The sequence below is a fragment of the Erythrolamprus reginae genome, chromosome 2 (genome assembly GCF_031021105.1).
Source record: "Erythrolamprus reginae isolate rEryReg1 chromosome 2, rEryReg1.hap1, whole genome shotgun sequence".
Classification (NCBI taxonomy): domain Eukaryota; kingdom Metazoa; phylum Chordata; class Lepidosauria; order Squamata; family Dipsadidae; genus Erythrolamprus; species Erythrolamprus reginae.
This window is the reverse complement of record NC_091951.1, coordinates 25,694,002-25,710,574: the sequence shown is the minus strand read 5'-3', so window position 1 is coordinate 25,710,574 and position 16,573 is coordinate 25,694,002. Positions and strand designations below refer to the sequence as shown.

General features: G+C 41.1%; 1 protein-coding gene across 2 annotated transcripts; it reads right to left on the bottom strand.

The window, feature by feature from the left end:
* Positions 1–349: 349 nt before the first annotated feature.
* On the bottom strand, positions 350–15,785 carry LOC139160048 (zinc finger protein 850-like). Of its 2 annotated transcripts, none has more exons than XM_070737575.1 (2): positions 15,715–15,785; positions 350–4,354 (listed from the first exon to the last, which is right to left on the bottom strand). In XM_070737575.1, the coding sequence occupies exon 2, from the start codon at positions 3,511–3,513 to the stop codon at positions 1,162–1,164; it is 2,352 nt and encodes a 783-aa protein (XP_070593676.1). In that variant the 5' UTR covers positions 3,514–4,354; positions 15,715–15,785; the 3' UTR covers positions 350–1,161. The 2 variants fall into 2 exon arrangements, with proteins under 2 accessions (XP_070593676.1, XP_070593675.1); XM_070737574.1 differs by having other exon boundaries at positions 15,711–15,775.
* Positions 15,786–16,573: the final 788 nt, after the last annotated feature.

Below are 16,573 nucleotides of genomic sequence, written 5' to 3'. Positions count from 1 at the left end.
CTTTGCCGGAACATTTGCCTGTCAAAAAGGTCATCAATCCAGTGATTTATCGCCTGACTGCCTCTTCGTGTACATCCCGTGTTTCAGGGCTCCCTACTTGTTTCAGTAAATCCTGATTCTCCGCTTCATCCTCCTGCTCCAGAGCCAGCTGTTCCCGCTTTTCCAGGCCCGTTGCCAGATTTTTAATCTGTTCATAATTTTTTTAACATCAGTGGTATATCACAAGATGGGAAATAAGACTGAAACCTTTCCCACAACCAGAACATTCAAAGTGTTTCTCTCCTGTGTGAGTCCTTTGGTGTTTCATCAGGCTAGAATTATGACTAAAACCTTTCCAACAATAAGAATATTCATAGAATTATTTATTGCCCAAGTGGGAATTTGTCTTGGTGGATATGCTCTCAGTGTACATTACAGATACATTTGTCAAGAATCAGGAGATAAAACACTTAATGATTTTAGGGGTCAAATAAGAAATGAAGAAATAATCAATATTAATAAAAATCTTAAGGATACAAGCAAAAAGTTACAGTCATACAGTCAATAGAGGGAGGAAAGTGCAGAATTAGTAAGTAGTTTGACAGTGTTGAGGGAATTATTTGTTTAGCAGAGTGATGGTGTTTGGGGAAAAACTATACTTGTGTCTAGTTGTCTTGGTGTGCAGTGCTCTGTAGCAACATTTTGAGGGTAGGAGTTGAAACAGTTTGTGTCAAGGATGAAAGGGATACAACAATCCAGGAATCAGGACATTCAAAGAGTTTCTCTACTGTATGAGTCCTCTGGTGTACCATGAGATGGGAATTATGACTGAAACCTTTCCCACAATCAGGACATTGAAAGGGTTTTCCTCCTGTATGAGTCCTCTGGTTTTGCACCAGGTTAGAACATTTCCCACAATCAGTTCATTCAAAAGGTTTCTCACCAGGCTGAACTTACGACTAAAACTTTTCCTACATTAAAAGGGTTTCTCATCTGTGTGAGTCCTCTGGTGTCTGATCAAGATGAAATTCTGACTAAAACTTTTCCCGCAGTCAGGACATTCAAAGGCTTTCTCTCCTGTGTGAGTCCTCTGGTATATCACGAGGGTGGAATTTTGACTAAAATGTTTCTCACAGTGAGGACATTCAAAGGGTTTCACTCCTGTGTGAGTCCCCTTATGATTCAAAAGGCTGGAACTATCGCTGAAACCTTTCCCACAGCACATTTGAAGGGTTCCTCTCCTGTGTGAGTCCTCTGGTGTTGCACCTGTTTGGAAATCTGACTAAAACATTTCCCACAGTCAGGACATTCAAAGGGTTTCTCTCCTGTGTGAGTCCTCTGGTGCTGCACCAGGCTGGAATTACGACTAAAACTTTTCCCACAGACAGGACATTCAAAGGGTTTCTCTCCTGTGTGACTCCTCAGGTGTTGCACCAGGCTGGAACGATCACTAAAACCTTTCACACAGTTAGGACATTCAAAGGGTTTCTCTCCTGTGTGAATCCTCTTGTGTTTTACCAGGTCGGAATTCTGACTAAAACTTTTCCCACAGTCAGGACATTCAAAGGGTTTCTCTCCTGTGTGAATCCTCTTGTGTTTTACCAGGTCGGAATTCTTACTAAAACTTTTCCCACAGTCAGGACATTCAAAGGGTTTCTCTCCTGTGTGAGTCCTCTGGTGTTGCACCAGGTCGGAATTCTGACTAAAACTTTTCCCACAGTCAGGACATTCAAAGGGTTTCTCTCCTGTGTGAGTCCTCTGGTGTTGCACCAGGTTGGAATTCTGACTAAAACTTTTCCCACAGTCAGGACATTCAAAGGGTTTCTCTCCTGTGTGAGTCCTCTTGTGTTTCATCAGGCCGGAATTCTGACTAAAACTTTTCTCACAGTCAGGACATTCAAAGGGTTTCTCTCCTGTGTGAGTCCTCTTGTGTTTCACCAGGTCAGAATTCTGACTAAAACCTTTCCCACAGTCAGGACATTCAAAGGGTTTCTCTCCTGTGTGAATCCTCTGGTGTTTCACCAGGTTGGTATTCTGACTAAAATTTTTCCCACAGTCAGGACATTCAAAGGGTTTCTCTCCTGTGTGAGTCCTCTGGTGTTTCACCAGGTCGGAATTCTGACTAAAACTTTTCCCACAGTCAGGACATTCAAAGGGTTTCTCTCCTGTGTGAGTCCTCTTGTGTTTTACCAGGTCGGAATTCTGACGAAAACATTTCCCACAATCAGGACATTCAAAGGGTTTCTCTCCTGTGTGAGTCCTCTGGTGTTGCACCAGGTCGGAATTCTGACTAAAACGTTTCCCACAGTCAGGACATTCAAAGGGTTTTTCTCCTGTGTGAGTCCTCTGGTGTTTCACCAGGTCAGAATTCTGACTAAAACTTTTCCCACAGTCAGGACATTCAAAGGGTTTCTCTCCTGTGTGAGTCCTCTGGTGTTGCACCAGGTTGGAATTCAGACTAAAACTTTTCCCACAGTCAGGACATTCAAAGGGTTTCTCTCCTGTGTGAGTCCTCTGGTGTTGCACCAGGTTGGAATTCTGACTAAAACTTTTCCCACAGTCAGGACATTCAAAGGGTTTCTCTCCTGTGTGAGTCCTCTTGTGTTTCATCAGGCCAGAATTCTGACTAAAACTTTTCTCACAGTCAGGACATTCAAAGGGTTTCTCTCCTGTGTGAGTCCTCTGGTGTTGCACCAGGCTGGAATTCTGACTAAAATTTTTCCCACAGTCAGGACATTCAAAGGGTTTCTCTCCTGTGTGAGTCCTCTTGTGTTTCACCAGGTCAGAATTCTGACTAAAACCTTTTTCACAGTCAGGACATTCAAAGGGTTTCTCTCCTGTGTGAGTCCTCTGGTGTTGCACCAGGCTGGAATTCTGACTAAAACTTTTCCCACAGTCAGGACATTCAAAGGGTTTCTCTCCTGTGTGAGTCCTCTTGTGTTTCATCAGGTCAGAATTCTGACTAAAACTTTTCCCACAATAAGGACATTCAAAGGGTTTCTCTCTTGTGTGAGTCCTCTTGTGTTTCATCAGGTCAGAATTCTGACTAAAACTTTTCCCACAGACAGGACATTCAAAGGGTTTCTCTCCTGTGTGCGTCCTCTGGTGTTTCACCAGGTCAGAATTCTGACTAAAACTTTTCTCACAGTCAGGACATTCAAAGGGTTTCTCTCCTGTGTGAGTCCTCTGGTGTTGCACCAGGTCAGAATTCTGACTAAAACTTTTCTCACAGCCAGGACATTCAAAGGGTTTATCTCCTGTGTGAGTCCTCTTGTGTTTCACCAGGTTCGAATTCTGACTAAAACCTTTCTCACAGCCAGGGCATTCAAAGGGTTTATCTCCTGTGTGAGTCCTCTGGTGTTGCACCAGGTTGGAATTCTGACTAAAACTATTCCCACAGTCAGGACATTCAAAGGGTTTCTCTCCTGTTTGAGTCCTCTGGTGTTCCACCAGCTTGGAACTATCACTAAAACTTTTCCCACAGTCAGGACATTTAAATGATTTCTTTCCTGTGTGAGTCCTCTGGTGTTTCATGACTGAAATTACTAGTAATTTTTTTACAAACTCAGCACATTGAAATGTTTTCTCTTCTTTGCGAGTCGGGTAGTTCAGCAGGATGGAATTCTCTCTTTGAAATCTTTCTCACAGAAAAGGATGTTCAAACCCTTTTATTCTCGTGTGTGTCCTTTAGTGTCTCATGACCTGAGAATTTCTAAAGAAACATTTACGCAATCTGCACAGTCATATGTTTTCTCTTCCATGTGTGTCTTCTGGTATTCCACCATGTTGCCATGTTCACTAAAGTACTTAGCACATAGGGAGCACTTTTGTGGTTTCCCTCTGGTGTGGTTGCTTCCATGAATCACAAGGGAGCTGTTCTGATCATATTTTGCTACATTGAGATAATACGTATGCTTTTCGCATGTCTAGCTCCTCATTGCAAAAAAAGCTATGATTTACTATCTCTTTGTTTCCAACATTAGGCAAATTTATGTTGCTTTTCCACAGTTGAGGTCACCAAAAATATGGGCAATGCTTTGTTTATTGGTATGAGAGGCTTGCATTCCTGTCTTTGCTACATGATTTTACTATTGACCTTTTCCTCCTCACTGACTTCCAGATATTTCATTGTTTTCTGATTGAAAAATAATCTTCTTTGACTTTTCATGTAACCTTTCCTTGAGTTCTTCTTAATCTGCTTATTCGAGTTTGAAATCTTTCTTGATTTTCTCTCTCATGTAACAGCTGCTGTAGGAATTGTATGGTTTTCTGAACGAAATGGAAATATTTTGATTTTCCGCTTGATTTTCTTCCCTTTTCAACGTTGGTTTTTATTTACAATTGTCCAGAGTGCTCTTATTGCCATCCTCTTTGTCTGTAAGATTAAAAGAAAAGTAGTATTTTAATTGTTTATAAAATAGTTAGAGATTTAATCGGGTCAATCAAGATTTCTCAGCAATACAAAGGACTATCATCAAATATATCTTGAAATGCTAGGGATAGATTATATAATTGTAGATGCTGTTTCCTTCTGAAAATAAGACACAATTTGGGGTGGCTGGGAGGGCGGAGCAGATCACCAAGGGGGTGGGGCACGAGACAGGTGTCTTACCGGAACTGGAGTTTGGCAGCTCTGTGTATCTCTCAGCTGGTCTCTTTACAGAAAAAACCCTTGCACGGTAGAGAAACTCTTCTCACTGCAAGAAGTTGTTAATTGCTTATCCTCATGAGGAGAGTTTCTGTATTTTTCAAGCTTTTATTTCCTAAAGAGACCAGCCAACAGGCACACAGAGCTGCTAAACTCAAGTACCGTGGTACCTCATCTTATGAACGCCTCTTTTAACGAACTTTTCGAGATATGAACCCGGTGTTTAAGATTTTTTTGCCTCTTCTTCCGAACTATTTTCACCTTACGAACCCAAGCCGCTGCTGCTGGGATGAAGGGGTTTCTTCCCCCCCCCCTTTTTTGAAGAAAGAAAAGGGAGGGGCGGCTTGGAGGGGGAAAGACTTCGCATTAACAAAAGTAGGAGAACAGCGTGCTTGCACAGGCACTGAAAGGGTGTCTTTTGAAGAAAGAAAAGGGAGGGGCGCCCCTCTTGCCTTTCTTCCTTCCCACTCACCCTTTAGCCTAGCCTTGCTTCTTCCACCCGCCCCCTTTAGCTGCTCCTCCCTGCCCTCTGTTCACCTCCCTTCTAAAGTTTGAGATTTTCCTGAAGGATTTGCACGCATTATTTGCTTTTACATTGATTCCTATGGGAAACATTGTTTCATCTTACAAACTTTTCACCTTACGAACCTCCTCCTGGAACCAATTAAGTTCGTATCATGAGGTACCACTGTACTGGCAAGGAAGGAAGCGCAGCTCAGCCCAACTAGAAGTTTGGCTGTCAGCTCAGATACCTTATGCAGCCTGCGAGAGTTTCTCCCCCCTCCTGGTTTCCCCGATATTAGGAGGCGGAGGAGGATCAGTGTCCTGCAGGGCATTAAAATGCACCGCCCTTGCCTGCATCCCCCATCTGAAGGAGACAGGTGGTGGATGAAAAGACCTGAGCCGGCCAGCAAGCAGGAGGCGTTTCAAACTAACATAGGCAGAGCCCAGATGAGCCCAGGGCTTGAGAAGCAGAGGTCCCTGTCGCCCTCGCTTTTGGCTCTGCCCCTTGCCTCTGTCTCCCTCACTTGCTGGACTGGTTTGGCTGCTCTGGGCTGCCTTCTGCAGAATTTTGAAACATGCTCCTGCCTGCGATGAAGGCTTCGAAGGTTGTCTCCGGAGAACGAGAGAGAAAGTGAGAAAGAGAGAGAGAGAGAAAGAGGGGGGAGAGAAAGAGATAGCAAGAGAGAGAGAGAATGAGAGAAAGAGTGAGAGAAAGAAAACAAGAGAGAAAGAGTGAGAGAGAGAAAGCAAGAGAGAGAAAAAGAAAACAAGAGAGGGAAAGTGAGAAAAAGAGAGAGAGCAAGAGGGGGAGAGATAGAGAAAGAGCGGGAGAGATAGAGATAGAGAAAGAGAAAGAAAGAAAGAGAGAGAGAGAGAGAGATGAGAAAGGAAGGAAGAGAGTGAGAGAGAGGAAGAAAGCAAGAGAGAGAAAGAGAGAGAGAGAGAGAGAGAGATGAAGGAAGAGAGTGATAGAGAGGAAGAAAGAGAGAGAAGAGTGGAAGGAAGGGAGAGAGAGAGAAATGATAGAAAAAAAGGGGAGTAAAGAGAAATGAGAAAATGATTGCGGCAGAGAATGACAGGAAAGAGAGAGAAACAGAAAGAGAAGTGACTGTTGATTTAAAGCATATGGTAAATAGCAGAGAAAAAATCCCAGCCCTCACCTGTTTTTGGAAATGGTTCAAGAGTTCACACAAAAACACACACACACAGAGGCAGGGGGGAGATAATTTAATTTAATTTAATTTAATTTAATTTAATTTTTTAATTTAATTTTTGTTTGTTTGTTTATTTATTTGCTTATTCATTCTTCATTCATTCATTCATTTATTTATACTTCTATGCCGCTCAGACACTATACTTTTCCGCCCACACCGAAAAAATATTAGAGGGAACATTGACCCCCCATATATGAGTCCTCTGTTGTCTCATGAGGTGAGGCCTTCCAATGAAACTTTCACACAATCTGGACACTCTTACATCATGCGATTCCGCTGAGGTATCACCATGTTGCCATGCTCACTAAAGAACTTACCACATTGGGAGCACTTTTAAGACTTTTCTCCCGTGTGGATCTTCTTGTGCATAATCAGCTGTCATTTACAATATCTGCATTTCCCCACAATCCCTGGAGCTTTTCCAGCACTTATATTCTTGACGTCAAAAATATGCGTGGTCACTCATTTTTATTTTTAATAATTTTAATTGTTTTCACCAAACTTACACAAACATTCATACATATACCATATTATCGAGACATCCAGTTATATATTTTTATCCAAAATATCATAAACATATATCTTTGGTTTTCTCCTTTCATACTTTTATCTCCAGTCTGCTTTCCTTCTATATTTCATACTATTCCCCTCCCTTTATCTCCCTCTCTTCCTTCTACCTTCTTTTTCCCTCTCTACCTCTTTCCTACTTCCCTCCTCACTCTCTCTCCCTTTCTACTTCCTCTTTCTCCCTCTTATCCCTCCCTGAGTACATCTAATCATAATCCGGCCGAAAAAGACCTCATATTCCATCTAGTCTGCCCTTATACTATTTTCTGTATTTTATCTTACAATGGATCTATGTTTATCCCAGGCATGTTTAAATTCAGTTCCTGTGGATTTATCTACGACGTCTGCTGGAAGTTTGTTCCAAGGATCTACTACTCTTTCCGTAAATAATATTTTCTCACGTTGCTTTTGATCTTTCCCCCAACTAACTTCAGATCGTGTCCCCTTGTTCTTGTGTTCACTTTCCTATTAAAAACACTTCCCTCCTGGACTTTATTTAACCCTTTAACATATATAAATGTTTCAATCATGTCAAAATCATAGCTATTTCTTAAACATATCTTTCCCTTTATATATATTTATATTTTTAATATATTATTCCGGGTACATCTACTTTTGATCTAATGCTGCCTCCTTCCTCCTATTTTTGTTGCCTGGGTCTACCACCTGTAATTGTCCACTTTCTTCCTAATTAAATGCTATAACTTAACTTCCAAAAATAGTCATTATCGTTTATGCCTCTTGATTTAATTAAAATTGAACACCCCCCAAAAAAAACACCCTATAAAAAACAATCATTCTATTCATGTTACATTCTCTCAACACATTCATTGAGTTCTGATGGCCCCAGGCCTGGCGGTATAAGTGCGTCTTCAGACTTTTACGGAAGGCAAGGAGGGTGGGGGTCGTACGAATCTCCTTTCTAATTTTCTAACTAATATTCACAATTGGAACAAAAATTTTGGACATAACTTAGCCTAAAAATTATAAATTGATGAAATTGACTTATAGGGAGAGCTTATACAAAACGTGTTATAGATGATGGCATCTCCCTCCCGCAAGATTAGCCCAAATGTATTCTAGATTAAAGCCACATTGTTGGAGTCGTAAAGAAAATATGGGAACCTATTATCTTATGTGGTGGACTTGTCCATCGATCAAGAAATTTTGGACCAAAATACAAAAATGGATAAGGGACATAATTAAAGTCAAAATAAATAAGAAATCGAAAGCATTTCTTCTAGGAATCATAGATAAAAAATTGGGCCAAGATAATTATTACCTAACGATACACATATTAATGGCAGCCGGAATGGTGGTAGCTGGAATCTGGAAACAACCCACCCAGCAGATGACTCATTGATAATTTAAAAAACATGGAAGCCAGAGCACAGCGGGGGCAACACATTTCCTGCCGTAGTGCCGGATTCTCACCATGGACCGGCAAAAACTCCAATGGAGAGTCGTTCAGTCCAAGTCCCTCTCCCTAAAAGGGAGCAACCGTCCTTGGCTTTTGTGCACCAAAGCCTTTAGTAGTGAAAACATGGAGAAGTCTCTGATGGAGCCTCCCCAAAAGACCGCAGCGACTCCGATGCTCACTTCACGGATTGGCCTTCGGGATCAAGGCTGGGGATAAACCCTGCCTTGCACCCTCCTCCTCTGCCTGACTCTCTTCACCCTGCTCCACGGGTGTCCTTCTAGTTCCTCACGCGGGTCCTTCTACCGTCCCTCACAACTTTTCCGCTCTCTTCTTCTTTTTATTTATTTTTTATTATTATTTATTAGATTTTTATGGTGCCCCTCTCAGAAAACTTCTTCCTTGGCGGATGGCAGGGAGGCATCGGGAAGGGTCCGCGGGGATGGAAGGTAGGAGGAATTAAAACCCGCTGCTTTGGGCGCCTTGAAGGGACTCCTCCAGATTCCCCTTTGCCTGCTACTGTCATGGAAAACTTTCAAGGAGGGTGGAAGCCCTGTCGGCTGACAAGCCGCCAGGCAGCTTCCCGCGCATTTCAATCCACCCATGAGGTTCTCTCCGGGCAGCCTCCACAGTCTTTACGCCCCCTCAGCCCCCTCCCCCGAAAAAAGATGAGAATGCAGGCAGTAATAAGGCAAAAGGGGTGAGTTTTGGGATGGGTTTGCACGCATTATTCGCATTATTCAAAATAGTTTACATTGATTTCTATGGGAAAAATTGCCTCTACTTACGAACTTTTCTACTTATGAACCGGGTCACAGAACGAATTAAGTTCGTAAGTAGAAGTACCACTGTACATCTATATGGAGGGAAGTAAGCAGTGAAGTACACCAAGGCTCTATGTTAATCTCAGTATTCTTCAATATCTTCATGAATAATTTCAATGAATGACTACAATGGGAACTCATTGTTTGTTTGTACTTATATTCCACCAAATTCCCAGAGGACAATTTGTAGATAACACTAAGCTGGCAGGAATAGCCAACACCCCAATAGACAGACTCAATATACAGAAGAATCTTGATAGATTCGAACACTGGGCCCTATCCAACAAAATGAAATTCAGTGGAGAAAAGAAAAGAGGTTGCACACGAAAAACCTGGCTCAATAGCAGTAATGGCGAGATGGATCTTGAAGTCCTACCATAGTGAACAATCAACTAAAAAGAGCCAACAGTGTGATGCAGTGGCCACAAAAACTGATGCAATCCTAGGCTGCCTTAACACAGGGCTAGAATGAAGATCATGTGAAGTGTTAGTATCAATTTATAATGCTTTGGTAAGATCACACTTGCATTACTGCAACTAGTTTTGATTGCCATGTTTTTAAAAAAGGTGTTGAGACTCTATAAAGAGGGCAGAGAAGAGCAATAGGGGGCTTGAGGCTAAAACACATAAAGAAGGGTTGCAGGAATTGAGTATGTCTAGTCTATTGAAAAGAAGGATTAAGGGTGACGTGATATCAATGTTCCAATAGTTGAAGGGCCAAGAACGGGGTCAACTTATTTTGCAGTGCAGCAGAAGGCAAGACAAGGAGCAGTGGGTGGAATCAAACCATCAAGTGCAGTTAGTAGAAATAAAAAGAGGACACATTTTCTTGTGGGTGATTCGACTGTTAGAGGTGTTGATTTGGGACAGAGTAAGGACGTGGTGAAGGTGCTGAGGTGTCTCCCAGGGGCCACTGCCAGCAGGGACAGGAGGAGGATTACAAACATTGTCAAGGCTGTGAGTAAAGGTAATAACATTGATGTGGTGGTGCATCTTGGCACAAATGATTTGTCCCAGAGAAATGTCAATGTAGTAAAAAGAGATTTTCAATGTCTAAGTGTGGAGCTGGGTAAAATAGCAGATTCAGTGACTTTCTCAGAGGTGTTACCGGTTTGTGGCCAAGAGGATAAAACAACGTGTATCATAGAGTTTAATGTGTGGTTAAAGCAGTGGTGTAAAGCTGAAGGTTTTGGCTATGTAAGTCATGATGTCAGTAGGTGGTCTAATAGGGAGTTGTTTAAGAGGGATGGTTTGCATCCATCATACAGAGGTACCCAGGTACTCGGTGAGGAATTCAGAACTTTTTTGGACAGGCATTTAAACTAGGTAAAGGGGACAGAGATGTAACTGATGTGGGTGATTTCTGTCCCCGACCAATGAGGATAAAGCAGTTTTTGGAAGCTTATGAAAAGGGAGCTGCAAATAAAATAGATGTAGTTGTTGATGATAAGGGGCAAACTAATAAAGAAAATAATGTTCTTCGTGTAATGTGCACGAATGCTCGAAGCTTGAGCAACAAGCTCTGTGAATTAATGGCCATAATATCTAGAGATAATTTGGACCTGGTTGCCATAACTGAGACATGGTTTAAGGATTCTAATGAATGGGAAATATCCATACCAGGATATACACTGTATAGGAAGGATAGAATAGAGAGAAGGGGAGGTGGAGTAGCCATTTATGTTAAAGAAACTCTAAAAACAACACTAATTCAAAATACATGTCAAGATCTAGAGACCCTCTGGATTTGCATGCAAAATAAAGACGGTTCTGTCATTAGAATTGGGGTGATCTATAGGCCTCCAGGGCAATCTGAGGAATATGACAACAAGATGGTGGATGAAATTACCCAAATGGCAGTAAAGGGAGATATTGTGGTTATGGGTGATTTCAACATGCCTGATGTTGACTGGAATATCCCCAGTGCCCTTACATGCAAAAGTAAGAATATAGTAGAGGCCTTTACAGGAGCAGCTCTGGCACAGCTGGTTAAGACACCAACTAGAGGGGAGAATATTCTAGATTTAGTTTTTACAAATGGGAATTGGGTTTCAGATGTCAAGGTGGGAGAAAATTTAGGTTGCAGTGACCATCTATGTTTGTGGTTTGATGTAAAAACTCATTGTGAGCAATCCTATAATGCAACCAAAGTATTGGATTTCAGAAAAACAAATTTTAATGCAATGGGGGAATATTTAGATAATGAATTAAAGGGGAGGGATAAAATGGCAGGAGCGAGCACCCAGTGGACTGTATTTAAAAAGGCCATCTTAAAAGCCACTGGACTGTATGTAAGACAAATAACTAAAGGTAAAAGGAAGAAGAAACCGCTATGGTTTAGCAATGATGTAAGGACTATAGTCAATGAAAAAAAGGCTGCCTATAGGAGGTATAAAGAGTCTGGAAGTATAGCTGATAGGGAGGTGTATAAAATGAGACAGAAGGAGGCGAAACAGATAATATATGCTGCTAAAGCCTCAAAAGAGGAAGAAATTGCCAAATCTCTAAAGAAGGGAGATAAAACCTTTTTCAGATATATTAGTGATAAGAAGAAGAAAAACTGTGGCATCACGAAGCTTAGTACCGGGAAAAATACATGCATTAATGGGAATAAGGAGATCGCTGACCATTTCAATAGCTACTTCTGTTCAGTTTTCTCAAAAGACACCTTACAAAATAATACTATAGAGGGATATAGCATTGCTTCCAACTGTACGGATTCAGCTCCAGTGATCTTAGAAGCCGATGTCTTAGAAGAACTTGAACGATTAAAGATAAATAAGGCAATGGGTCCAGATGGCATCCACCCCAGAGTTCTTAAAGAACTCAGATCTGTCATTGCTACCCCCCTGACTGATTTGTTTAACCAATCCTTGTTAACAGGAGATGTTCCTGAGGATTGGAGAATGGCAAGTGTTGTGCCTATCCACAAGAAGGGCAGTAGAGAAGAAGCTGGTAACTACAGGCCAGTTAGCTTGACATCAGTTGTCGTTAAAATGATGGAGACTCTACTGAAAAAGAGGATAAATCAGCACCTAAAAAACAATAACTTATTGGACCCAAATCAGCATGGCTTTACTGAAGGCAAATCATGTCAGACTAATCTCATTGATTTCTTTGACTATGTCACAAAGGTGTTGGATGAAGGTGGTGCCGTGGATATTGCCTACCTGGACTTCAGCAAAGCCTTTGATACGGTTCCACATAAAGAGCTGATAGATAAATTAGTGAAGATTGGACTTAATCCCTGGATAGTTCAATGGATTTGCAGCTGGCTGAAGCATAGACACCAGAGGGTTGTTGTGAATGGCGAGTATTCTGAGCAGAGTCAGGTTACAAGCGGTGTGCCACAAGGGTCTGTTCTGGGTCCTATTCTTTTTAATATGTTTGTGAGTGACATAGGGGAAGGTCTGGTAGGGAAGGTTTGCCTATTTGCCGATGACTCTAAAGTGTGCAATAGGGTTGATATTCCTGGAGGCGTCGGCAATATGGTAAATGATTTAGCTTTACTAGATAAATGGTCAAAGCAATGGAAACTGCAGTTTAATGTTTCCAAATGTAAAATAATGCACTTGGGGAAAAGGAATCCTCAATCTGACTATTGTATTGGCAGTTCTGTGTTAGCAAATACTTCAAAAGAAAAGGATTTAGGCGTAGTGATTTCTGACAGTCTCAAAATGGGTGAACAGTGCAGTCAGGCGGTAGGGAAAGCAAGTAGGATGCTTGGCTGCATAGCTAGAGGTATAACAAGCAGGAAGAGGGAGATTATGATCCCGCTATATAGAATGCTGGTGAGACCACATTTGGAATACTGTGTTCAGTTCTGGAGACCTCACCTACAAAAAGATATTGACAAAATTGAACGGGTCCAAAGACGGGCTACAAGAATGGTGGAAGGTCTTAAGTATAAAACGTATCAGGAAAGACTTAATGAACTCAATCTGTATAGTCTGGAGGACAGAAGGAAAAGGGGGGACATGATCGAAACATTTAAATATATTAAAGGGTTAAATAAGGTCCAGGAGGGAAGTGTTTTTAATAGGAAAGTGAACACAAGAACAAGGGGACACAATCTGAGGTTAGTTGGGGGAAAGATCAAAAGCAACATGAGAAAATATTATTTTACTGAAAGAGTAGTAGATCCTTGGAACAAACTTCCAGCAGACGTGGTAGATAAATCCACAGTAACTGAATTTAAACATGCCTGGGATAAACATATATCCATCCTAAGATAAAATACAGAAAATAGTATAAGGGCAGACTAGATGGACCATGGGGTCTTTTTCTGCCGTCAGACTTCTATGTTTCTATGTTCTATCTAATCCAGGAGAGAAGCAGCCTACAATTAATTAAGGAGAATTTTCCTGACAACTGAGAACAACTAACTAATTGTCTGAAATGGTATTGAGTCACCTGCTTGTGCAGGGCGTCGGAATAGAAGACCCGCAAGGTCCCTTCCAACTCTGTCACAAACTCTCCTCCTACCTGCCCTCAACTTTTCTACTTTCCCCACAGTAACTGAATTTAAACATGCCTGGGATAAACATATATCCATTGTAAGATAAAATACAGGAAATAGTATAAGGGCAGACTAGATGGACCATGTGGTCTTTTTCTGCCGTCAGTCTTCTATGTTTCTATGTTTCTAACTCACCTTCCAGCTGCTGCTTCGATCCTCGGAAGAGCACAAAAGTGGCTCTTCAGGCTACCTCCCCCCCATCAGTCTTCCAGAAAAGGAAGGTCTGTGTTTCTTCTCTCCTATCTTTTCTAGTAATTCAATACAATCTTACTTAATTTGCTTTCCCCCACTGCTCCACTTATTTCCCCTTTTGGCTAAAGAATGGCTCATTATTTTGGTCTTTAATGGGAGTTATGATACAATAGAAACAATAACTGTTATTGTCATGAAATGCCAAATTGCCCATGCTTTAATAAGGAATAGACAGTGTTAATATGGAGTATTTATTTCATATTTAATATATGTTCTACATCTTGCAAAGTAAAACTTACTTATTAAAGCTCTTGTTGAAAATATGTACAATGTGGTCATGCTGGAGATGTACTTTATTATGTTTCCTTTTCACTTTTAATTTGGCCTTGAGAGCAACCCTCCTTGTCGAACATGTTTACCTTATATTCTTATAAATTATCATTTTTATTCCTATCACCATACTTAATTGGTTATGTACTGCACTAAGGGATAACTTGTTCAACATTATTTCTCTGTGTAAGCTCCTGTGTACTTCCATTGTTTACCAGATCCTGAAACAGTTGGGCACAGATTATGTTTACATGAATTGTGAAACTAATATTCTGAATTTTTCCACATACTTCAAATGTGAAGTTACTGTACCTCCTTAAGATGCAAGTCAGCGGAATTTTCTCCTTAGTTCTAAGATGCTTCTCTCCTTTGTTTAGTTTCCACCCATTGCTTCTTGCCCTGCCTTCAGGTGCTTTGGAGAATAGGTTGACTCTTTCTTCTTTATGGCAACCCCTGAGATATTGGAACACTGCTATCATGTCTCCCCTGGTCTTTCTTTCAATTAATATAGCCATGCTCAGTTCCTGCAACCATTCTTCATATGTTTTAGCTTCTAGTCCCCTGATCATCTTTGTTGCTCTTCTCTGCACTTTTTCTAAAGTCTCAACATCCTTTTTGCATTGTGGCGATCAAAACTAAATGCAGTGTTCCATACTGCATTCCATACTGTATTTATACTTGGAATACCGCATAGTGTCATAGTGAGATGCCACAGATTTCACTTCCAGGCTCAAAACAGTAGGAACCTCCCCCCCCCCCATCAAATATGGTTGGAAAATGATGGAAACTGTCACAAACTGTACTCGCTTTTGTAATAAATGTTGGGCTTAGTAAGACTTACTGATATTGCTTTTGGGCAGTAAAGATAGTTTCCTGACCAAAATTGTAGATAAGCTCTCTCAGACAGTTCTCTTAAAACAGAGCTCTTATAAAATTGAACATTAAGTGATATGCTAATTTACATTTCCAAACTTTGAACTGGAGGAATCAACAAATGTATGATACTTTAATGACTAGACCAATATTTAGGAAGATATTTAGTAGATTCCACTGCTAGTTGGCATTTATGGCCAAAGAAATACGCAAACAATTCTAGCCTTCTGTTAAAATGAAGCCTTCTATGAACATAATATACTGGTTGGGAGCAAATATATCTTTAAATCTATTATTTCTACTCATAAATTAGTTTGGTTAACAAATAATATATAACAAGCTTAACATGGTTTCTTCCCTTGCACATCAGGTGATCTAAGTTTGCACCCGCAACATCTGCAGGGAAGCCACTCTCAAAAAATCAACCTTAACTTGAAAGAGGCATTTTCATTGTTCCCACTAGCAGAAAATTGCAGCCATCAGTTTAGCAGCGTGCAGCACCAGTGGGCTTATATTTGGGCAGGAGAGGAACCTGCAGCAGCTGACAGGTTTCAGCCCGGTTGCTTCTCTGCTTCCAGGCCGTGGAGGAAACCAAACAGCCTAACTCGCTCCCGGACTCTCCTCCCACCTGCCCTCAACTCACCTACCAGCTCCTGCTTCGATCCTCGGAAGACCACAAAAGCCGCTCTGCAGGCTACCTTCCCGCCATCAGTCTTCCGGAAAAGGAAGTTTTGCGTTTCTTCCCTCCGATCTTTTCTAGCAATTCAGTACTCGATGGTTTTAACTCCTCACGTTTCTGGCAGAGATTCTGCTTTTCTGACTGCCATCTCATTATAGCGGCAGAAAAGCTCTCTTGTCCCGTCTCTAAGTTTGCAAGATGTTTTCACTGTACAAATTCTATAAAATATCAAAAAGTTTTTAACTTCTACCAACTGACTTCTTCAAGTGAGCCTAGTAAAATAGTGAAATATGATGCTACTTAGCTTACCAAGTTTAGATTTATTATTATTATTATTATTATTATTATTATTATTATGTCAATACAACACAGCAAACGAGATCACTATGCTGGATTTCGTATTTCATCACCAGTCGGGCGCTTCCCAAGCACCTAAGACTGTGTGATGTAGCGGCGAATTATGTTTACCGATCACAGTAAAGCAGCCTTTTGCAATTGACAGATGGAGATTTTGTCAATTCCGATGGTTTTCAAATGTCTGCTGAGATCCTTTGGCACTGTGCCCAGCATGCCAAGTACCACTGGGACCACTTTCACTGGCTTATGCCACAGTCGTTGCAGCTCGATTTTTAGATCTTCGTATTTCACTAATTTCTCCAGCTGCTTCTCCTCAATTCTGCTGTCCCCTGGGATTGTGATTATTGTGATTATTATTGTTGTTGTTATTATTATTACTATTATTATTATTATTTAGATTTGTATGCCCCCCTCTCCGAGGACAAAATATCTACAAGACCAACATACAAAAAAAGGAGGGGGAATGGGGA

Coding starts and splice junctions, on each gene's coding strand:
- LOC139160048 (XM_070737575.1), bottom strand. CDS start 3,513: ATGAAACACCAGAGGACTCACACAGGAAAGAAATCATTTAAATGTCCT.